This window comes from Trichoderma gamsii, assembly GCF_001481775.2.
Source record: "Trichoderma gamsii strain T6085 chromosome Unknown Scaffold_19.2, whole genome shotgun sequence".
Taxonomy (NCBI): domain Eukaryota; kingdom Fungi; phylum Ascomycota; class Sordariomycetes; order Hypocreales; family Hypocreaceae; genus Trichoderma; species Trichoderma gamsii.
The window spans coordinates 52,646-76,128 of NW_020171356.1; the positions used below are offsets into that span (position 1 = coordinate 52,646).

At 51.3% G+C, this 23,483-nt stretch overlaps 8 protein-coding genes across 8 annotated transcripts; 4 read left to right on the plus strand and 4 right to left on the minus strand.

Annotated features, from left to right (window-relative positions):
- Positions 1–235: 235 nt before the first annotated feature.
- On the plus strand, positions 236–3,252 carry TGAM01_v205833 (hypothetical protein; the record flags this gene model as incomplete). Its single annotated transcript, XM_018803962.1, has 2 exons — positions 236–2,080; positions 2,167–3,252. 2 exons carry the CDS (start codon positions 236–238, stop codon positions 3,250–3,252), a joined length of 2,931 nt encoding a protein of 976 aa, XP_018662700.1.
- A 2,880-nt stretch (positions 3,253–6,132) lies between these two features.
- On the plus strand, positions 6,133–9,192 carry TGAM01_v205834 (hypothetical protein; the record flags this gene model as incomplete). Its single annotated transcript, XM_018803963.1, has 1 exon — positions 6,133–9,192. One exon carries the CDS (start codon positions 6,133–6,135, stop codon positions 9,190–9,192), a length of 3,060 nt encoding a protein of 1,019 aa, XP_018662701.1.
- Positions 9,193–11,548: 2,356 nt separating this feature from the next.
- Positions 11,549–14,399, plus strand: TGAM01_v205835 (glutamyl aminopeptidase; the record flags this gene model as incomplete). The annotated part of the gene is made up of 3 exons (XM_018803964.2): positions 11,549–11,652; positions 11,748–13,688; positions 13,790–14,399. 3 exons carry the CDS (start codon positions 11,549–11,551, stop codon positions 14,397–14,399), a joined length of 2,655 nt encoding a protein of 884 aa, XP_018662702.1.
- Positions 14,400–15,023: 624 nt separating this feature from the next.
- Positions 15,024–16,189, minus strand: TGAM01_v205836 (hypothetical protein; the record flags this gene model as incomplete). The annotated part of the gene is made up of 2 exons (XM_018803965.1): positions 15,024–15,941; positions 16,019–16,189. 2 exons carry the CDS (start codon positions 16,187–16,189, stop codon positions 15,024–15,026), a joined length of 1,089 nt encoding a protein of 362 aa, XP_018662703.1.
- Positions 16,190–16,553: 364 nt separating this feature from the next.
- On the minus strand, positions 16,554–18,352 carry TGAM01_v205837 (triacylglycerol lipase; the record flags this gene model as incomplete). Its single annotated transcript, XM_024549730.1, has 2 exons — positions 16,554–18,260; positions 18,350–18,352. 2 exons carry the CDS (start codon positions 18,350–18,352, stop codon positions 16,554–16,556), a joined length of 1,710 nt encoding a protein of 569 aa, XP_024405489.1.
- A 601-nt stretch (positions 18,353–18,953) lies between these two features.
- Positions 18,954–19,190, minus strand: TGAM01_v205838 (hypothetical protein; the record flags this gene model as incomplete). The annotated part of the gene is made up of 1 exon (XM_024549731.1): positions 18,954–19,190. One exon carries the CDS (start codon positions 19,188–19,190, stop codon positions 18,954–18,956), a length of 237 nt encoding a protein of 78 aa, XP_024405490.1.
- A 1,012-nt stretch (positions 19,191–20,202) lies between these two features.
- TGAM01_v205839 (hypothetical protein) lies at positions 20,203–22,729 on the minus strand (the record flags this gene model as incomplete). The annotated part of the gene is made up of 3 exons (XM_018803967.1): positions 20,203–21,655; positions 22,250–22,386; positions 22,448–22,729. 3 exons carry the CDS (start codon positions 22,727–22,729, stop codon positions 20,203–20,205), a joined length of 1,872 nt encoding a protein of 623 aa, XP_018662705.1.
- TGAM01_v205840 (tRNA (Adenine-N(1)-)-methyltransferase non-catalytic subunit) lies at positions 22,500–23,423 on the plus strand (the record flags this gene model as incomplete). Its single annotated transcript, XM_024549732.1, has 3 exons — positions 22,500–22,616; positions 22,793–23,188; positions 23,247–23,423. The coding sequence occupies 3 exons, from the start codon at positions 22,500–22,502 to the stop codon at positions 23,421–23,423; spliced, it is 690 nt and encodes a 229-aa protein (XP_024405491.1).
- Between the last annotated feature and the right edge of the window lie 60 nt (positions 23,424–23,483).

The following is a 23,483-nucleotide window of genomic DNA, read 5'->3' on the forward strand; positions in this document are numbered from 1 at the left end:
TCCAGTCTTCGTCCATCTTCCAGATTCCACTCGACATTACGGCAGCAGACGACTCAGCAATACCGGCCCTGAGCTAGCTGACTTTTGACGCCATTTACAGGGACACTGGGGTACCGCGAAGAGAAAAGGCGCTCCAGACTCTTGTGTTAATCATTCATTATCGCTTTGTTCGGCCTCGCTTTCACCTCACCTGGCTAAAAGAGCCCTCTTCAGCTGCCGATGACCGCCATCTTAGATGCTATCGACGCCTCCACTTGACCACCAGGCCCAGGCCATGCATGACTCTCGAGCTGGCGACCGGACGCCTGTCCACTACACACTAAAGACTAACGCTCCCATCACTTCTCACTCACATTCTCTCTCGCTGTCCCGCGCGGGCATGAATGGCGGCAAGTCGACGACGCCCATCTCGTCTCCCCGCCCATCGCATTCCGTTGGCCAGAACCACCCGCCCAAGCTGTCCCCCCATCGACCTGAGATGCGCCCATCAAGTCCCAACTACTTTGGCCTGGTTGTCAACAACGACTCTGCCCACGATCCCCGGGAATCTTCTGGCCTGGGGAACAACTGGAGCCCGGCATCCTCTTCGGTCAAATCCTTTGCGGCTGCTCTTCCCAAGCCAATCACCCTCGAGTCCAACCAAGAGCTTGAATTTGAGGCCTTCAGACGGCAGGTTGATTTGAACAGGGGAACCTCGTTTGCCCTGTCGACTTCTCACTACATCCAGCCTAACCCAGCTCCCAAACGCCCACAGGCGCCCAGATGGCACACGCATGCTAGCGATACAGGCTCTGAAAGCTCATTTCCTCGTGCCCTGAGCTCTGCAAGAGATCACCCACCTAGCCGCATGGATATTGACCAGGTTAGCCTCCAGGACTCTGCCTACATGTCATCTGAGTCGAAGCGGAATTCAGAAGCATCCTTGCCCACCATGCAGTTCCCAGGTAGCATTCCGAGGTTTGAGTCCCCGCGACCCATGGACCCTGCCCAAAGCCGGACGACGTTGACCCGAGCTGAGGACAGAGATCCTCGATTGTCTGTAATGGAGCACCGGCCCGAGCCTCCCTCACCTCAGATGTCGGATATTAGGAGATCAGTCACCATGCCGACCAAGATAGAGCCCGGACAGCCATCTATGATTAGTGCCGCTGCTCTCAAAGAGCTTATCGAAAAAGAAGACGACGAGAGCGTTTTACTGCTTGATATACGCTCTTCTGCAAACTACGCTGCCTCCCGAATTAGAGGAGCGCTTAACCTATGTATACCCACCACTCTGTTGAAGCGAGCGACATACAACACGGAGAAGCTACAGCAGACGTTCCAAAACAACGATGTGGCAGGAGAAAAATTTAGCACCTGGCGTGACGTATCCTGGATTATCGTTTACGATGCTCGCTCATCAGATAACCGTGATACGGTCGCAGCTCAGAATATGATTAAGAAATTCACCAATGAGGGCTTCTTGGGGGAGACGGGCATCCTTAGGGGTGGCTTTCAGGGACTGCTGAACACAAATCCCGACATGATCGACACTTCATCGAGCGCCTCATCTAAATCAAACGGCGGGCCCGGTCCCATTGGCGGCGGCCTTGCCCCTGTGATTGGCGGCGTCATGCTTCCTACGACCAAGAACCCTTTCTTTTCCAATATTCGCCAGAATATGGATCTTGCAGACGGTGTAGGCCAGCGTGACGTCTCCTGGCCACAGGGGCTTGAGCCAGAGGAGCTTCCTCAGTGGCTTCGCGAGGCCGCAGACCAGCCAGACCACGGCAAAAAGGTGTCGGATCGATTTTTGCAGATTGAGCAGGATGAGAAGACTCGGATGCAGAATGCGTATGCCGCGTTCAATGAGAACAATCCGTCCCACAATCCCGCCATGAACGGCAGAGTCCAGCTTTGCGGTGTTGAGAAGGGCGGCAAGAACCGCTACAAGGACATTCTCCCCTTTGAGCATGCCCGCGTCAAGCTCCAGAACAAGCCCGAGGGCTCTTGTGACTACATCAACGCCAGTCATCTCACCGCATCCAGAAGCAACAAGAGATACATTGCAAGCCAGGGTCCTCTGCCCGCCACGTTTGAGGTAAGTATTAGAGCGTAGTTCATTGACTTGTGAATTGGGATTTAAAGGTTATTATTCGTAGCAGCTAACCTGTTGTACCTCACTAGGATTTCTGGTCGGTTGTCTGGGAACAAGACGTGCGTGTCATCATCATGTTGACTGCCGAGTCTGAAGGTGGACAATTGAAGTGCCACACATACTGGAACGACTACGAATACGGCCCCATCAAGCTGAGAAAGATATCAGAGAAGAAGGCGTCTCTCGACCTCGATAAGTATAAATCTAATGCTGCAACGACACAAAGCACGATGCCATCCGGCGAGGCCAGCCGGAAACGAGCAAACACCACCACTACTCTCGAAGCACCTGCAACGAATCCTGCTCCAGCACAGCCTGACACTTTTGTCACCGTTCGAAAGTTTGCACTCAGCCATTCTGCCCACCCTTTTGCACCAATCAGGGAGATTACGCACCTGCATTTCTCTTCATGGCCCGACTTTGGAGCACCAGCACAACCATCTCACCTCCTTGCTTTAGTGGAACTCGCCAACGTCATGCAGCGGGCGGCTCTACCCGTTGAGACGGCCTCGGTTATGGGATCCAGCAAGATTGCTAATGGCCTTGCGCCAATCACTTGGTACGACGAGCCTGAAGCTGATAGCGCAAGTCGTCCAATGCTGGTCCACTGCTCTGCGGGATGTGGCCGGACAGGAGCTTTCTGCACAGTCGACAGTGTGATTGACATGATGAAACGCCAACGACTATCCAAAATGCCGGGAGGAGGGCAGCCACAAGTGCAAGCGTCAACAGCCGACATGTTGATGGATTTGGATGATGCCATTTCCCCCATGACGAACAGGCAGATGAGCTTCAAATTCGATCTGGACCACCAACCAAACTTTGATAGGCAGATGAGCTTCACATTCGATCTGGACCACCAACCAAACTTTGAAGAGAGGCAAATTGAGGCGCACCCAACCCTCGACCTGTCTTGGATGCAGGACAATTCGGTCGACTTGATTCAAAAGACTGTAGAAGACTTCCGCGAGCAGAGAATCAGCATGGTTCAGAGTCTACAGCAATATGTGTTGTGTTACGAGACGGTCCTAGAATGGGTCAACCGACTGCACGAAAAGGGGAGAGCAGGGCCTGACGGCAGAAGACACCGCAGCGAGAGCTACCAATTCGCATGATTGAACCATTTTCTTTTTCCACTCAATTTTTTTTAATGTTCTTTTTTACAAGTACTTTTTTTTAGAAAGCATTATGGCCTGCGGGTCAAATAACACATCCAAGGGGAAGAAGAGTTTTTCCAAAGCATTAGTGAGAAAGCAGAGCAGAGCAGAGCAGAGCAGAACCAGAAGCAGAGCAAAAAGAAATTAGCAGGCACAGCAAGGAACAGGCGTTGGCACGGATTTGATTTTTTTCTTCTTCTTCTTCTTATCAGTACCATTCTGAGGTCTTTTTATTCTTCTTCTTTTATTTGGAAAGAGTAATCCATTACGCGGAACAACAGGAAGCGTAAATGTTTCGATTGGAAGGGAAATACGATGGCATGGTTATGGTTATTCTTGGTAAAACACACTCAACATAACACAGATACGAACACGCACACAAATTACGGAGTATATGTATATAATATATATTATATATCCATCTTTGCTTGAAAAGATGGTAAACCCGGACGGGGACTGAATAAGTGTTACGATTGATTGTTCATTCTAATTTGTCGTGAGATGATGGGAAGTTGATGGCGTTTTACGGAAACATGACATTGCAATAGCCCTAATTGTTCGATTTTTATCGACGGATTTGATAATGAACATTTCATCATCTATTTCGCACAGAATATGAGCTTTCATTGTGATATACGCACAGTCTTACTGTCGCTTTCACGAGAATTATAGGAACACAATGGTGTAAGCAAAGCAGAAACATGACGTGCATGACACTGAGACACAAGAGTTCAGAAAAAGCGAGCTTCCAGGGATGGGTTAGCAAAAAAAAGTCGGGGCTGTGGTCGCGTGCGGTTACGTGCATGAAGGTTTTGATGGAGATGGCCTGAGACAAGAAACGGAGACGTGCATATGCATGCATGCCTCTGTGTCTTGCGGCGTTCACGCGGGGGAGAGCGAAAGTGGCGCTGCGAAAGGGATATGGGATGAAAGGTACTTTGCATTATGTGGGAATACTTAGGATGGATATCCATGCTCAATGCTTAAGTGAGTAGCTAGTAGCTGGTTTATTGGTATATTCGATTTTAGTGCTGCATGGTAGGTGCGTTATTCTCTCGAGCACGGGTTTTCCGGAGTTGTTTTTCTCGATACAGGTTCTCTGGGCAGGGGTCCATCTGATATCATGCTTGCTTGCGTGTGCGTTGCCCGCATAACGTGGGCAGCGGCCTGCGCGCGCGATTAAGAGAGTAGCACGTAGTGCCGAGTCCTGTTGCCTGACCAGGCAACGAATTCTTATAAAGATTATCTACTAGTAGTACCATTGGGCTGCCCCTTTGTTTTCTTCTATTCTTCTTTTTCTGCCGTGCCCCATAGCAGCGGAAAGTTAGAATGTGGATTTGAGATTCGGAACAGCGGTGCTATTAATAGAATTGGGGGGTTGAGATTGAAATTGGCACGCTGAAGTATATACAGACAAATACTCCTCGGTAGATGCGTATAGGGGGCTGGAGAAAAAGATGCTAGCTCCTTCTATGGAAGATGAGCAGTCTCATGATATGCTAATCCTCTGCTCTGAAACCTGGTAGGCCGATTCTCGACTTGATCTGAGGAAATGCTGGGGATGGCTGGCGTGGAAAGGAATGGAAGGTGATTGCCAATCAATCGGTGGGCGTCTCATATTAACACCCCCGCTGTTTATTTGCGTACGGGGGATTGAGATGAGGTTTAGGTACAGGTACAGGTACTGCTTGTTGCTGCAGCGATATGGCAGTTGATTTGGTTTTGATAGCAGTGAAAGCAATAACACTGCTACCTAATTCATATTTCGAAGCATTGTGAATGCCTATTAGGCGCCCGTTGTTTTGGCATGGGTTAACAAGAGGCCAATTAGGCAGTCGAGAGCTGCCCTGGAGCTGACTCGATACACTTGCATGACCTCTTTGCCTGCGCAGATGACGTTTAGCGTGCAGGTACTGGTACTTTGACTGCTTGCTTGCCGGCGTGGGCTGTGCTGAGATTGAATGATGATACCGCTTCTGAGCATTGGCAACTGAGGAGCAGTCTAATGTAAGTCCTGGATTATTAGCAAACAATACGCGAGAAATAAATGCAAGACACTGGAAGGAGGGTGAGCCCTGGAGAGATCTGAAAAGTCCCTACTGTACATCAACAGGCATCTCAGCTTTTGCTTCTACAGCATGGATGACTGTAGATGACCTGCAGCAGCTCCCTCCAAGCAATCTGTGGCGCTACAGGCACCGCTAGGCCGCACGCACCCAGGTACCGGTACCGCCCTCCTCCACTGCCCCGACACCGCCTTTCCCCTTCTGTAAATCCGGATCAGTCATCCGTCATCGTTGATTCACCACCCTGCTCTGCGATTCCTCCTTCGAAACCAGCCTCGTATGCATGCAGAGCTCGTGAAACTCGGACCGGGGCCTTTCTGACGGCATCTTCCCTCTAATACCACATCGCGTCTCTCTTCAGTGAGGCCTCTGTCTGTCGTTGGCTGTCCTCTCTTGTTGTTCTTGTTTCCCTCCTTCGGCACAAGCCACACCTCTTTTTTTCTCTCTTAGTGCTATTGCCTGGTAAAAGGGCTGCTATTAAGATTTTCGTTATCTGCGCCAGGACGAAGCGGCGCACCACCTCACACTCTCTATATCGCTGCCTTGGCCGACGAAATTGAGAACAAACGCCGCGCATAATTGGTTCTCGGATCTAAAGGTACCTTGTCTGCACACTTGTCAAACTGGCGGTGGCCTAGAGGGATTGGCCTCGATTGCCCCGGTTGCTGCATACAACGCCTGCTGGTTTCGTATTTTGTTATAAAAGTCTGCCGGCTGTCCCGCCGGAACTGGCAACCAACATCTCCCTACGGTCGCGACTACAACGCTCATCATGGCTGAAACCAACGAGGCAGATGCCGCGCGTCGCTCATCCGTGGACCTGACGGACCCCGTGGACATCTATGAAGACTCCGATTGCGCATTCTCAGACGACGACCTGGGCCTGGGCATAGACATGGACTTTGATCTCGGCATGCCATCCGTGGAAGAAGACATGCAGGACACTGAAAGACGCATCTTTACGCCTCCGCCGCGAATCGCCGCCCGCTTCTACCGACCCTCACAGACACGCCGCAGAGATTCCGCCGCCTCATCGCGCCGCAACTCCATGTCTTCCGCCCACTCTCGCTGCTCATCTATCCAGCCCACCAGCCGCCGCAATAGCGACAGCAGCAAATACAATGCACAGCACGTCCGACGCACAAACTTCTTAGAGGACCGCCGCGCCCGGCTGGCTGATAGGGCTGCTCATGCCGAAAAGGTTCGGTTGAGAGCTGCTTTGGCAAAAGCGGCTCCTCGAGGACAAACTGCCAGAGAAGAGCGTGCGTTGGCGGCGCAAGAGGCACGGCAGCGCAACTTGGCTGAAATTGTGGCCAACTGTGCCGAAGAAGTCAAAAAGGCCAAGCTGGTTGCCGAGTCAACCAAGGAGCGTCGCGAGCAGGAAATTGCAAAGATGAAGGCGCAGATGGAGGAGCGCATGGCCGAAGCGCAGAAACGACGAGAGGAGCTTCTCAATAAGTCTGCAGTGAAGCGCGCCAGGGGCCAGAGTGTCGTTGCCAAGAAGTCTTCTGCCGAGGCACTACCTCTTGCAAAGGACCTGGCTTTGCGTCCGGCGTTGACTGACGATGAGGCAGCCAACAAGATCCAGACCTGGTGGCGTGGGTGTGCAAGAAAGAAGACTATCCAGCAATTTTATGCTCTCGGCCTCAGTGTTGACGGGATACGAGATACATCCTTTGATGCCGTTGTTAGCCTACTGGCTCAGCCGCATGTCGTGCTCATCACATCCCAGCTTCTGAGGATTTGTGGCCTCCAGGAGGGCGAGCCAGGCTCTGTCGAGGAGATGGCTGCGGTCCGCACTTTCTTGAGCGCATTTCTCATTCTTGGGCATCCTGACCAGGTACTAAACAACGTCGACGAGGGGCCCGAAGCCAGAGATGAGGAAGCGCTGTTTGCCGGCCATCGACTGCCTGCGGCAGATCTGAATAACCCTCAGCTACAAGATCTAGTTGACAAGGCAAAAGATGTCTTGATCTCCTTTGAAAATATTCTGGCTTGGCTGACACCAGCTAACCGCTACACCATGCCCCCTTCACTGCAGACCACCTTTCCACAGGCATACTCGGCGTTCTACAATGCATTCATAGCCTGGAAGTCGAGAGATTCGGACGCCCTTATTGAGGTCATGTTGATGCAGATTGTGGAACTGGATGCCATCTTCCATACTGTCAAAGAGACGTCGGATGAAGCGGCCGCGGCGCTCTATCAACAAAGCATTCAAGACAGCCAGCTCATGCTAATTGTTAGGATAAAGCAGCTGGCGGGTGCTGAGAAGGGAAGGAAGATGATCTTCCAGGCCATAAGCGAAGCCAGAAAATCACGTAGGGTCAAGAAACTTGGTGATACCAAGCCCCGAGTTGCCGACAGCGAAAGTGCCTCTGGAGATGCCCAAGCGACGGCTAGCAACTTTGTTTCGTCGGATTCGCAGATGCTTACTCCTCCGTCAACCCCCGCTAGCAAGAGCCAGGCTAAATCAACAACTACCAAGACGGGCCTCAACGGACTGATTCCAGACAATCGCATTATTGTTCACGAGCTGGCCATTAACAAGCGATACCAGATTCCGGCTGAGGAGTACGTAGAGAAACAGGCCGTCGTTTCACGACCACTGTACGCTCATATGAGGGCGGCGATGGACGATGCCCCGAAGGAAGCGAATTTCCGCTTGTTCATGCTGAGAGCTGGTCACATTAAGGACAGGCTCCAACGTCCTTTGAAGGAGGGAAACCCCATGTACAATCTGATTGGCGAAATTCTAGATGTCGAAATTGCGCACAAGCAATTCGAGATGGGGAGCTTTTCATACGAAAAATTCTTCTCGGCCATGGCGTCCCTTCTGCCCAAGCTCTGCGCGCCCTTCCGAGATGACCAGCTTAATGATTTGGTCCAAAATAGACTGAGCAACGGCAGCGTGATAGACAAGATTGAGGCCCTGGATCATTTTGTCGACGTCTTGCTCTGCGACTACATCAATTACCTACTCAAGGCGGCGGGCCCATCACTGATAGAGTCCGCCGCTACGTATGAGTCCAAACGATTTGCTGAGGAGCTGGGGGACAAGCTGGAAGACCTGCCTGCTGCCGAAGCAGCATGGCGATCGGCAAGGGCCAAAGTCTTGGCTGAGGTTCAGAAACGGGATGTTGAGGGCATCAACCACCCCAAATCACGACCAACTGCCTCCAAGATTTATGCGCAGATGCTCGTGGATGTCTTTACACAGCCAACCCCTGTTGGTGCCGACCAGATTCCCGAGATGCTCCGCCTTGACCAGGCACGCATCAATCAGGTATCGGCCATGATCCAGCGAATCATCACTGCGGGCGCCGTGCTGCTGCAATGCAAGAATCTGATGAAGCGAGATGTCCGTTCGGCATGGAAGACGGAAGCGGCACGCGTCATGGCTGTCCTCGAGGCTAATCATGCTTCGGTAGATACGGCAGTTGACGGCGTCATGGCTGCTCTTGAGGCGGGCCGTTCCATGCCCCTTCCTACCAAGACTCATTTGCGTGCTCTGGTGACCAAGGTGTTGACAGCGAGCCGGGAGATGGCTGTCCGATCTACAGAGCCTCGCGACCCAGTCTTGCGTCTTCTCCTCACACGTCTACGAGGCAATATCCTGGCTCGTCTGGCTTCTGGATCGGCCAGCGAAAAGGTCAAGGCTGCCAACACCGCAGGCGAGAAGCTTGCTAGCCTTGGCCTGTCTGAGTTTGTCGAGAATGTTAGACAGATGTCTGACTTGCTGGACAAGGTTGGGGCGGTTGATCGAGCTGCACACAGCCAGTGGTGGGACGCCGTTGCTGCCAAGGTACAACAGGAAGAGTCAAGTGCTTAGATCGCAGCGTCATCTATGCTAACGTTATTGCCATATTCTGTCTTGCCGTGGAAGATGAATGCATTAGGAAGTTTACCTGGTCTTTGCCCTGTTTCTTCTGTTTACATACTTTTTGTTATATTCTCTTTTTGTTCTCTCTCCGTTCTTCTCTTTTTTACTAGTCGAAAGTCTTGGAGATTGCGGGTCTTGAGTAGAACATGGCGTTTTACGGGAAGCACTGCATTATCATCCTATGCTACATCTGGTTGTGTGTGAATAATTTTTTGATTCAAAGGGAGTCATTCTGGGTAGAGCTTGTGCTCAGCAGCGTCTTTTGACGGCGGCTTTCTTTTTCTTCATCATCAATTGGTTCTTGTTTGTTGTTTCAAAGCGCATCATTGTCTTGTTTTATTTGATTCGGGTTTGATTTGGGTGTCTTTGAGAGCGAACCTCCTGACTTTTCTTTTTATATAGGTATATGCTTGTTGAGAGAACAGCGCCTTTTTCCGCTTTATACTTTGTTTTTTCCATTAAATCGTTCTTTCATTGTTTAGATCTAGATATGAATAAGAATATACGATTCGAAGAAACAATTTATTTAATCTCTGCGTCAACGATGTAGAATCATGTAGTTGTCCTCTTAATCTCTGTCTTAAAGACGTGGAGGTTTGTAGTCGGATTTGACGCTTTGATCTCGGCTCTCGGCTTGCACTAGGTACTACTCCGGATGAGAGCCGAAGCCGAAGCGGAGACCAGGGATGCTTTCTTTCACTTTTTACGTACAGGGTGAATAATCCTATCATAATTCATGGCAAGGTTCTTTTGTTTATGGTGTTCATGTATAATCCGATTGGCAGTCTTGGGGCTACAAAAGTGCCTGTTTTGCGAGTGAGTCGGGTGCTGATTGGTAGGAATTGCCTGGTTCTATAGGAGGCGCTGTAGGAACCAAAAAGAGTGGGACCAGAAAGCGGGAATTTGGTGCTTTCCGCTTTCAACTTTTATCTTAACCCGAGCTCTATCTACTGAGTACCTTATTTCTCTTGTATGAGAGCACTCTCACGGAAAAATTATTGCTTGATTGGGTTATTTTGCCCTTTGTTACTTTTCTTTTTTTTTTCTTTATTGACATTTAGTACCCTTAACCTTACTTCTGTCATGAGTTGAAGAGATTTTGGTGTCTTTTCCTGGACAAGAATTTTTTCCCTTTGGCCATGAGCGGGTGGGTGACGAGGCGGCTGGTGCTTGCTGCGTCGGCTGCTGCGCCGAAGCCGACGCCGAGTCTGCGATTCGCTGCTGCTGCTGGTGATGCATCGGTAGCTGCGTGGAGTTGTGGGAGGCCACAAGTTGGTGGTACGGCGGGAGTGGTTGGGCTGGGAGGAGGAGGAGCGGCGGCTTTTCAATATCAGACTCGTCGGTTTCACGGGTCTTGGGGTCCGTCTTCAGCCTTGTGGCCTGAGATGTCACTGTCAACATCTTCTCGGTCTGTGTCTCGGTCTATGGCTTCATTGTCGTCTTCTTGTTCATCTTGGTCATCTTCATCTTCTCAACCATCTGGTATTCGGAGGTATGTCTGCTATTTTTCTTTCTTGTCTTCTGCTCTCCTTCCTCCTCTCATCACTCATATCACTCCATCTATTCCATGCCAAGTGTCGTCATTTTGCCCATATCCATGCCCTGTGAACAGTCGCAATCCTGTTTGCATTGTTCACGCACCTTCTTCTGCTTCCATCGACTAGTCAAGTCTTTTACCTTATACTGGTGGATTAAGCGCAAACAAAGCCTAGCGATGAGCGATGCAACCGCTTAGCGGCAAGCCTCGGTTCCGGGATCCGAAAGCTGCCCAAGCCCTTTCTTCAATGATACCAAAGCAGTGAAGCAGGCAGACAAGGTGAAAAGGCACGATTCAATCATAAATCCTCTCAGGTTTCACCTTTTCAGCATCTTCTTTCCACCTTCCAATCCAATGCAGCGCCCATTGCACGGCACTTTTGCAAAACGAGCTCCGAAGTAATGGCCCCGCACCAGCGTCGGTGCCCCGCCACGGCCAGCGGCTCAATGCGGAACAAGGTGGGCGCTAAAGCACAAAAACGCAGAGCTCGGCCAAGCTTCAGTTCGGATTGGAGGCTCGAATCCGTCCAGCCCTCTTCCGCAAATCATTTTCATTCCTTATTCCCTCTTCCGGCCTCTTCTTATCCACTGCACCTGACCTATACCCAGATCTTACGCACTTTGCCTCGCGCTGCTTAGGTAATTGGCACTTACAGACTCCATTCATAAAGCTAACCTGCCCCTCCTCCTCTCTCCTCCATACAGCCTTCTTCCTTTGATACCCTCTCGATCTTGCTCTGCACACGCCAGAGCTGCGAATCCGCACAAAATGACCGACCGCGACGTTCTTCCCGATAACATCAAGCCCTCCCACTATGTTTTGTCCTTGCGCGACCTCGACTTCAAGGCTTGGACGTACAAGGGCACTGTGACGTAAGTAGAAAGCTTCAGCTGTGGTAGCTTCAGCAGCTTCATCTGCTCTGCATCCTCCTTTTCGTGATTGCTTATTGACAATATGTCTTTCACAGCATCCAATCCGAAATCGTCAAGCCTACCAAAGAGGTTGTCCTCAACGCCCTCGAGCTCAAGGTGCACAATGCCAAGGTCCAGGTTGACCACACAAAGTCTGAGCAGAAGTGGGAGTCCTCCAATGTCTCCTACGACGGCAAGGCTCAGCGTGTCACCATCGCTTTTGACCAGGAGATCCCCGCTTCCAAAAAGGCTTCCGTCGTCATCGAGTTCGAAGGTATCATCAACAACGAGATGGCTGGCTTCTACCGCAGCAAATACAGACCCGCTGAAACCCCCGCCGCCTCGGTCCCCCACGATGACGAGTGGCACTACATGCTCAGCACCCAGTTCGAATCCTGCGATGCCCGCCGAGCTTTCCCTTGCTTCGACGAGCCTAACCTAAAGGCCACCTACGACCTTGATGTCGAGATTCCCGCCGACCAGGTCGCCCTGAGCAACATGCCGGTCAAGGACATCAAGCCGTCCAAGGAAGGATGGCACGTCGTGTCTTTCGAGACTTCTCCTCTTATGAGCTCCTACCTCCTGGCTTGGGCTGTCGGTGACTTTGAGTACATCGAGCAGCTGACCGACCGCAAATACAATGGAAAGCAGATCCCAGTCCGTGTCTACACCACCCGTGGTCTTAAGGAACAGGGCCGTTGGGCTCTCCAGCACGCCCCCAAGATTATCGATTACTTCTCCGAGATCTTCGACATTGACTACCCGCTGCCCAAGTCTGATCTGCTTGCTGTCCACGAGTTTACCCACGGCGCCATGGAGAACTGGGGTCTGGTTACCTACCGCACCACTCAGGTCCTCTTTGACGAGAAGACTTCCGATAGCCGCTTCAGAAACTCTGTCGCCTACGTCGTGGCTCACGAACTTGCTCACCAATGGTTTGGCAACTTGGTTACTATGGACTGGTGGGATGAGCTGTGGCTCAACGAAGGTTTCGCTACCTGGGTCGGATGGCATGCCGTCGACCACCTGCACCCCGAGTGGGAGGTCTGGTCTCAGTTCGTCAATGAGGGCATGCAGAATGCCTTCCGCCTTGACGGTATTCGCGCCAGTCACTCCATCCACGTGCCTGTCCGCGATGCTCTCGACGTGAACCAGATCTTTGACCACATCAGCTACCTCAAGGGATGCTCTGCCATCCGCATGCTTGCCAACCATCTCGGAGTGGAGACTTTCCTCAAGGGTGTCTCCAACTACCTCAAGGCCCACGCCTATGGCAATGCCAAGACCAAGGCACTTTGGGATGCGCTCACTGAGGCCTCTGGCAAGGACATCAACGAAATCATGTATCCTTGGATTTCCAAGATTGGACACCCGGTCTTGACTGTGGAGGAGAAGCCTGGACAAATTGCCATCAAGCAGTCCCGTTTCCTGTCTACCGGCGATGTCAAGCCCGAAGATGACACCACCACTTGGTGGGTTCCCCTTGGCGTGGCCGGAAAGAAGGGCGAGGCTGGTGTTGCCGATCTGTCCTTGACCAAGAAGGAGGATACTATCCTTGACATTGATGAGGATTTCTATAAGCTCAACAGCGGCGCAACTGGCTTCTACCGCGTAGCTTACCCTCCCTCTCGCCTGGCCAAGCTGAGCACTCAGCTCGACAAGCTTGGCACCGAGGACAAGATTTTCACCCTTGGCTCAACTGCGGATCTTGCTTTCGCCGGCAACAGCTCTTCGTCAGCCCTCCTGAGCTTTATCCAGGGCTTCCAGAAGGAGACTCATCCTCTCGTCTGGAGCCAAGTTCTTGACTGCATTAGAGAACTCAAGTCTGTCTTTGAAGAGGACAAGGAGATTAAGCAGGGTATTAACAACTTCACCGTCAAGCTGATTGATGAGAAGGTCAAGCAGGTTGGATGGGAGTTCCCCGAGGGCGAGGATTACCTTGGCGGTATTCTGCGCAAGGAACTCCTTCTTAGCGCTCTTTCTGCTGGACACCCCGAGTAAGTGAAAATTCTCTCTCTCTCTCTCTTTTTGTTTACTTGATATCATATGTCCAAGCGCAAAATCACGGCAAAGCAACTATTGCTAACCATTCGAACAGGGTCAAGGCGGAAGGTATCAAGCGATTCAACGCTTGGGTTGAAAACCCCGAGGCCAACCCCATCCACCCGTCTCTACGAAGCATCGTCTGGCGCGCTGGTCTCGCCGACAACGCCGCGCGCAACGTCGAAGTCCTCAAGAAGGAGTGGTTCAGCACCAAGGCCATCGACGGCAAACTCATTGTTCTCAGCTGTCTTGCCACTGTGGAAGATGCCGATCTTATCAAGAACAACCTCGTTCCCTTCAACTTCAACTCATCTCCTCCCCAGAACGCCGTCCCTGCGGCCGATATGCACGTGCTTGGTGGCAACCTGGCCGCTCACCCTACTGGCCGTACCATCCAGTGGGACTTTATGAAGAACAACTGGGATCTTGTCGCCGCCAAGCTCGGAAACCCCATTGTTGTCGACCGCTTCATTGGCCTTAGCTTGAAACCCTTTACTGACATTGCCATCATTGACGAAGTTGAGGAGTTCTTCAAGGATAAGGACACGAGCAGCTTTAACCGTACGCTCGAGACGGCCAAGGACAGAATTAGGGGCAGGGCTTCGTACAAGAAGCGTGACGCTGCTGCGCTGAAGCAGTGGCTCTCGACTAATGGGTACAACTAACCGATGTCTAAAATGGAATTATTGGCGCATGTAACTTGAAACGTAACATGCCTGCTAACATGCTTTGGCATGGTGTATATATATAAATGTAAAAGTTAAATGTCAAAGTTAAAATGAAGCTACATAACTGGCTATTGTTCAGATGATGATTGGTACATTTTCCAACACGAGATTCAGGCACTATCGATGAAAATAAACAGGAATAGACGATGAACCGCCAGGAGCCCTAAAACGCGACGAGCAAAGACATAAAAGTTTGTAACACAGTCTCAAAAGATGGAGTGGGTGATATAAGAGTGTCATTTTGCGGTCATGCAGACTCAACATACCACCGACATTGAGTATTCATAATGTTATCTCAATGCCGAAGGTGTGGCCTATATGAAGAGCGAATAACACATCAAACCATTGTTGATCATGTTGTTTATTTATAATGAGACTTTTATAACACTTGTTATTAGTGTATGTATTTGTTGCTTCTACTGCTCCTATTGATTTCTTTTACTCCTTCTGAGTACTACTCATTACCTCTATTGTATATCTAGTTATACTGCTGCTACGGCTGCCCATTTCATGCCCTTTTGCTTCATCAAGTTTACTTTGTAAATCTCAAAAAATGACCCGTCAGTCCCCAACCTTGTGAACCACAGCAACCTCCAGCACAATAAACCCAACATACCCCAAAACCATCCCTCCGCCAATCCATCTCGATACCCGGCCCCCAAACCACACCGTCCCCGCAAACAGCGCCGTCGACACCCACAAAACAGCCAATTCCGCCATCGTCACATTCTCTCTGCCCAAGCCCCCCTCTGCGTCTGCGTCCATCATGATGATGCCGCAGCAGAGAGTCAAGAGAAAGACGTTGCTGCCCGCAGAGTTTGCGACGAGGATCCCCGGATGCCCGCGACGCCCGCTCATGACGGCGATGAACTTCTCCGGGAGCGTCGTGGCGATGGCGAGGACGACGATGCCGAAGAGCATGTCGGAGGTGTGCAGCTGGTCGATGGTGTTGATTGCTGCTTGGGAGAGGACATAGCCGGCGAGGCAGATGGCGAGGAAGCCAAAGACGAGGTAGAGTCCGTGATACAGCAGCTGGTGGTGATTGCGGCGTTGCCTCGCCCTCAGAGTTGAGCCATCCGCGAGGAGGCCTGTCGTGCTGCCCACAGAACTTGCATCGTCCTCATCATCATCATCATCATCGCTTTCGCTGTCTGAGTCTTGCGGCGCAGCAAGCACCCCCCGCCCAATCGCCACAGCCACAAACAAAAAGTACATGCCAAACACAACAACCAGAAGCGGTCCGCAAACCAGCCAAACAATCCCGTTCGGGAAGTAAACGACCGGCACCACCAACGTCGTCAACACAGCCGTCAAAAGGGAATAAATCCTCGCGCTTCTATCAAACTCGATTCCTTCTCCTTCAAAGCACAGCAGGCCAAGCGAAAAGGCGCCCAGGATGTTGGAGATGGCCGAGCCGATGACGTTGCCCATGGCCAGGGATGGTCGGCCCTGCGCCAGCGACGCGACGACAACTGCGAGCTGGAGAAAGATTGTGAAACATCAGCATATATATATATACAAAAAATTTTATTCAGAGCTACCTGGGAATCACTTACTTCTTCCCATTCTGCGCCTGCGGTGACGAGTCCGATTGTCACTTCGGAAATGCCAATGCGGCTTGCGAGGGCGGCTGCGTGAGCGATGAATTTATCGGCGCCGGATTCGAGGAGGAAAAGGGTGGAGATGAATGCGCCGATGTTAAAGGTGATTATGTTTGCTTGCGCCATTGGCAGCATTTAACATCTTTACAGCAGAAATAACGGTGGCCGTTTATTTTACCATCTTATGGATGAAATGTTGCGAAACTTATATATGCAATGGCATTTGTGCTAGCCGTATGCAGTTAAGAGAAGGTTGCCAATATCTGAGGGCTCTCCTTTGACACTGTAGCACCATCCATCCGTTCATTCATTCATTTATACAATTTGTTTTCATTCACTCATGTCATTCATTCATATATACACGTTTTGTCCATCTGTTCCACTTATAGGTCATATATACATACATCCAACTCAAGCCCTTGAGTTTCCAATTTTGTTTTTTATCTCAATTCCATTCCCAAAACGCCATACCCGCCCATCACTGTCATGCTTACACCCTCAAAGCCGCCTTGTTTTGCACAATCCATTGGTAGCTCTCATTTCGAAAATTGTCCGCCAGCAGACTGTTCGAGTCGGCTGATTGGAACCACATGAGCTGCTGGTTATCCGCCCATTTGGGCCACTTGGCGTACCCCTTCGTCCCTACGTTTGGATCAAGGTTGTAGATGAAGTTGAAAAAGTATGATCTGGCGCTTGACATGGCATTGTTAGGCAATACTCCGTAAAACACCTGGATGATGTCGGAAGCATGGAAAGTGCCGAGGAAGGGAGTGCCGTAGTCGTAAGATGAGAGGTAGGACCAGGTGGGCACGCTGGGATTCAGTTTTGCGTGGGTAGCAAGTTCCATGCGTCTGGTGAGCGTGAAAACGAGATCGCCGAGGAGCGCAGCCGTTCGTTTGAAGCCAGGGTAGAATTCGTTGAAGATACTTGTCCGGAATGGACTACCACTGGAAATAGCGGTATCGTACGTATTGACCAATTGAGTTAGCTGGGCCTTTGTGGCATTGGAGAACATGTATGTGGAAAGCCAGTTGACAAGGCTCGGGCTGTCGTTTACATCGGTCTGGAAAACAGAGAACAAGGTCCCTTCATCCTCCTGATCGCCGATAATCATAGGCACCGGATGGTATTTGCCTTGTTCGAAGAGAACATCGGGACTATCCTGAAGAACAACGCCATCTGGGCGTGGTAGGTACGACAACCCGAGAGAGTTGTAGGAGAAGATGCTTGGTACCGAGTTGACTGCGTTGAGAAACGTGCTGTAAGGCAGTTGGCGCAAGCATGCCAATGTATCTGCCTTTCCGCTGCAGCCGGCCTTGTTGACAACATTGTTGTAAACGGCTTGAGCCTTTGGAGAGTCAATACGCTCAGCTGGTGCGGCAGTTCCAGAATTCATAATGGCACCGCGAAACAGAGGCTTGCTATTGTACGTAGCATTGCCGCCGTAAAGAATCATCTGGTCAAAGACGGACATTGCGCCTGCAGACTCGCCCCAGATGGTGACCTTGTCTGGATCGCCGCCAAAGGCCGCGATATTATCAGCCACCCATTGGAGACCCATACGCTGGTCCAATAGCCCCAAGTTTGCACTGCCATTCTTGAGGATTTCAGCTCCTGGAAGGAAACCGAAACCTGCAACGCGGTAATTGACCGCAACGTAGATCATAGGCTGATTCTGAGCAATGGCAGTAGCGAGAAGACTGGTGCCGTCATAAGTGACTGTGGCGCCAAGCTGAAATCCTCCACCGTATATCCAGAATGCCACTGGCAGCTTGTCTGTAGCCTTGGTGCCGGCAGGTCGCTGAACAGAGATATTCAGACAGTCCTCTTGGCCAGTGATCGGCTGCAAGAAGGGAAAGTTTAAGAAGCTTCCCAACAGCTTGATCAATATGTTTGACGAGCCTGTCGAAAGAAACATTTGAGGACACGCAGGAGGAAGTGCCGGTGTGGAAAAGGTTCCCAAGTTCTTGGATAGCTTCTGAGGAGGAGCAAGTCTGAGATTACCCACTGGCGGATCAGCAAAGGGTATACCATTAAAGGTATCAATGCCCAAGATGGAGCTGCCGACGATGGTTCCAGAGGCGATTTTTACGCTCACTGAGGACCGAGCCTCGAGAGTTTGAGTCTCTGGTGTTGGGGCTGCTACAGCCAAAGAGAAGAAGCCCAAAACGGCCGGAAGAGTAGCAGACAACCTCATCCTGAAGACTCAAGGCGTTATCAGAGAGATGATGGGGAAGAAAAAGACTTGACGACTGGGAGTGTCCAGCTCAGATTCAGAAGACTCACCATCGTTTATATAGATCAACGCATACGAATACGGGGTCATTCACACCGTAAAAGGCCTCTGCGGGGAATTGAGACTAATTCTCAAGAGGCCATTATGGTCGACCTGGAGTGTCTCTGCAAAAATCTTGGCTCTGGCTGAATTTCTGCCCTCTGCATGGTTCAACGTGGTGTCGAAAAATGAACATCTCCACCCACACAGCAGCATTTGGAGACAAAAGTGATTTTGAAGAACGAGGACTAGACCTCTTGGCCGGAACAAAACGTATCCGCTTGGGCGTCAAACAGAGACCATCACATTCATAAGCAGCAGCTGTCCACTCATACTTCGCGTGAATAAGGAACCGCGGCCAGGCCGGAGCGCAAAGAAGTAAGGGCTACACTGCAGCCGGAGCTGGACACAAAAAGGGCCTTCTTCCTCACTCATGGATGGTCTCGTGCCACATCTCTGTGGAGCTTGCATTGAAAAGGGCAGAGGCGGTGCATTTCTGTCGACGCTTCGGCCATCTTACTCAATGTCGCAAAACTTTCCAAACCCCGCCTTTGACAGCTGCCGGTAGTATTCTGTATTTGTCCTACTGAGCTGCCTAGAAGAGCAAAGAAGCTCTTAGTTGAAGTCCATTTTTCCCCGTGGGGTAAGAAATGCGGGGTGCAGTTGCAACGCCAGCAGGGGGCTAGGCATTGGAAGCTGGAGTCGTCGTAGTCGAGCCACGGGGAATTGTAAGCTCTTGAAACTATTGAGAGCACATGTAAAAGGATTGGTGTTTAAAGGCGATGAAAGACGCTGGCAGGGGCATGAATAAGGTTGGGAGCCGAGGTCAGTTGTGTATGGGGTGGCACACATACATTAGCTCCCATTGCCCATTGCCTATTGGGGATACACAGGTCAGCTCAGGCACAAGATGAAGGATGCGGAGAGAAATACCTCACGATGCACGCTGAGGCTGGACTTTTGTCTTGGCGGAGTAAGAGTATTGGGCCGCGAGATGGCGATAGAGCAAGCCACCGGCGCTATAGGAGGGCAGATCCATGCAGCAACGGCTTTGTCTCACCTGATATTACTAAAAAAAAAAATTCGTGTCTTAGTTGACTCATTGCAGGGATGATAATGGAATTTGATGATGGGAATTGATGATGGCCGTTGGGGGACGCAATATAGGAAGAAAAGAGGCTCTTCGATGCGTGCCTCAGGAAGGAAAAGTCACATGCTCTACATTGGATAGGCACCTCTACATGTAGGTTTTGAAATCAGCCATCAAATATAGCAATGAACTCATTGACTAGGTGCTTTGGATGCAGACTTTGTGCGTAATACAGGAAGATATATCTTACTTAATGTGCTCAAAGATTCTGTCGTGCCATCTGCATAATCTTCAAGACGCAACCACCCACCAAACACACAGCGCGACACCCCTTTCGCTCCGCCAGTCGATACAATACAGCCAAGCATATTCACTCTAGTCTATGCTCAAACATTATATCGAATCAATTCGCCAGTAATATCATTACACGCCTAACTTGTAAGAAAGAATAAGATACAAAAGTAAAGTCCTCGAGTGCCTAGTTGAGAACGAGATGGTCTGATCTTGCCACCACCTTGAAATCTCAGCACCGCAACTGTGAAGCCTTCGGATCATGCGAGATAGCTTCCTGTCATATCCGCAGACCGGAGTAAAAAAAAAAAAAGTCAAATGCTGTCCTCCCAAAATACCGAGAATCCACGGGTTCGACCCTGCGCCATCTTGCCTTGGTATATAGTAGCCCCCCCTTTCTAGACATTACATTTAGTCATAAGTTTTGCCTTTAGCGCCCAATGCCAACGTCCATGCATTACCATTTATAGCCATTTTCTGCCTTTAAACCGCAACGCCAACGAGATTTCTCTCCTCGCTCAGACACCGCTTCTTCTCTATGGCGGGCTGATCTTCGTCGGATTCTTCATCCAAGCTCCCATCAAGCGCTGTCGGAGTTGCCCGCTTTCGCTTGATGTTTGCGCCTCTAGCTCCTGGTTCTGAGAATCTCGACTCGCTATCTAACTCCCACGTCTCCATTTGATTTGAATCGAATGACCCCACAATGTCCTCTCCCAAAGCCTTGCCGAGTCGTTCTCGTAGTCCCAGGATGGGCCAGATGGGAACGCGGGTATATTCAATCTTCATTCCCGCAATCGTGCCGTCGTCCTCATAAAAGGCGCCAGAAGGGTCGAAGAACCGATCCAAAAACTGGGCTGTGACATGGCCCGTATAGACCAAGAACTCGCTCGTCTCGTTGTCATGCGTCAGGATTCTCATCTTGACATCTTGAAAGTCGGGTCGACGAGAAGAAGGCTTTTGTAATCCCAGGGATGATTCTCTTGTCAAAGTTCGTATCGGGGGTGTGTAGAAATGTCTCTGCGCCATGGCCAAGAAGATGCCGACGAAATGCGCATCTTTATCAGCATCCGCTGGGATAAGAAGCTTGGCGCGAAGCTGCTGTAGCCTCTGGACGGGGATGTTGGGATTGTCACCTGGTCCGGTCGCTACACGAAAGATGCACTTGCGTATTGATGCAAGTTGGTTCTTGCCAATGTAGCACAGCATCGGCAAGTTTGCAGTGCAGTGAGCAGGCGGACTTGACGATGAGCTTACAGGCCGTGCTGGTATTGTTGCAACTGAGCTTTGCGATGATGAGGCCGAAGTATGTGAGGGGAAGTTCCACAAGGCTTGAACACGCACTGCATCATGGTAAACCTTGTCACCGAAATATATGTTCAGATCCGGGAACAGCTGCCACTTTGCAAACGCTGTTGGCCACAGCGTCATCAGCACAGTCTTGACGGCAGTAGAAGTTGATTTGGGAAGGCCCGACGAGAGCAGCAAAATCTCCGTCAGCGCGTCACTCAGCTTGGTAATGGTGGGCGACGGTCGCATGTGGCCCTGCGTCGGCGGAGAGCCTGGCAGGTTGCTTGGTCGTGGAGTGTCGCAAGCCGGCAGCTCACAGAAGCGCACACCTAGCAGGCTGGCATGGAGATCCGTCCAGCCGATGGGGCGCACAAAGAGCGAAGTCCCAGAGTTCTGGCGGAGGATGTCCCGAAGGGAGCCCTTTTGTGGGCGGCGCCGTCGAGCTGCACGCCGTGAAGGAAGAGTTCGTCGTGGTGGTGATGAATCGAACTTGGGCTGCTGCGTGGTTGGTGGCGTGGACGCAGGCGACTCCATAACCTTGTCGTCATCTTCTTTGGGGTCGGAAGATGGCGGCATGGAGGGGCTGCTGGTCATCTCGTCCACGAAGGCACGAAACTTGGCGATGATGGCGCTTCGGCGAAACATGAAGCTATACATGTGTTAGCAGGGTCACTGTGAATATAATTTTCCTTTCTTCTAAATTCGACTTCGAAAGATGTTGAAGCTGTCCAGCTTCTAGATGAGATCTCGTGTTCGCGTGATTCACACCTTACCATGTGTTTGTCTGTCTCTGAATGGCTGAGGCCCTTCCCCGCGTTAAACGCGACAGAAAAATGTAACGGCCTGCTGCACGTCTATTCCCTGCTGAATTTCCCCGCAAACTTTGCTTTTTTCTCCAAATATTCGGAATTTCCCCCCTTCTTTGTTTCTGGAAGGAACAAAAAAAAAAGAAAGGAAAAGAAAAAAGTGCAAGGATTAAATGTAGAATCCCAAGAACGGGGGCAGGAGAGATTTGGAGATGAAGATGAAGAAACCACAAGTGGTGATATTCTGCGTGTGCAGGGATGGTCGCTTATTATAGAAGGGCAAATCACAAATCGTGAATGAAAGAAGGGGCAAAAAGGGCGTCGTCTGTCTTTTGTAGGCACACAAATTCGGCACCTGAGGAACAACGTGAGACAGCTCTTCTCTCGATGCAGCAAACGCGCCGCGCAGGGCAATTCGTCGATTAATAAATGTTCACACCTTTTGTTGGGCCGCAGGCAAGCGGGCGCGTCGGGCCAGGGAGGTCGAGGCGGCGCGACCGTAGAGCGAACTCACGTGATCTAGGCAGCCGGCAGCTGTGTGGCGGCTTTGCGGGCCTGATTTGCCCTGTTTTGCCTGAGAGGTGTGGCACAGGAGGTCCGTGTGGCGCGCGCTTACCTCAGCACGGAGAAGGCACCTGAGCTCGGCGCTGGCCCCACTTGGCGACTCGGGTTGACGACAGCTCCTCCATGGGTCTGTCTGGCTGTGTCTTAGGAGGAGCCCCGCCAATTGCAGCATCTCGTGCTTCCAACCTCATTCCCAGCAGCTTCTTCCGCGGCACGGCGCCATTGCAGTTCACGATGCCGGTACGTGCCTTGCCTTGTTGGCGGAGAGGACCAGACGGCGCTCGTCTTGTTGCAGGCCGCATCGGCGGTGGTGCTATGGCCGACTGCGTGCCCGTCTCGAGCTCTCTCAGCATCTCCCTATAGCACTCTCCTCGAATGCATCTTCGACTCTTGCTAACCCGATGTCCAACTGCCAGGCCTACAACTCCGACTTCAATTCCGACCCGAACCCTCCTCGCCTCATCGGCAACTTCCCTCTCCTGCCTCTCCGCACAAAGACCCGCGGTCCCGCCTACGTCCTGCCCTTCCCGTCACCGCCGCTGCCCGCCTACGAGTCCCCCGAGATCGAGAGCGAGAGCTACGACATTCTCGACGAGGTCCTCCGCCTCTTCCGCGCAAACACCTTCTTCCGCAACTTTGAGATCAAGGGCCCTGCCGACCGCCTGCTCGTCTACGGGATCTGGTTCGTGAGCGACTGCCTGACCAAGATTAAGCCCAATGCCATTGCCCGCGATGCCGCCAAGGAGGTCAACAACCTGGCTCTGGATCTCAACTTTGCCATTCCCGGAGACCCAGCATTCCCTCTGAACCAGGTTCGCCTTTTCTCATACGGTTGAAGGATGAAAAGCGAGACTAATGTTGAAACTTTAGATGTACGAGCCTCCTCGGGACAGACAGGACGCAGAGCAGCTCAAGCTGTACATGGCGCAGGTCCGCCAGGAGCTTGCCACCCGGTTACTGGCTAGAGTGTACGAGGAAGACGAGACTAAGCCGAGCAAGTGGTGGTTGAGCTTCACGAAGAGAAAGTTTATGGGCAAGTCGTTGTAGAGAGGTGGAATTTTCGTACTTGGAGACATCTAGACCGGGGAATACTATCATTATTTTACT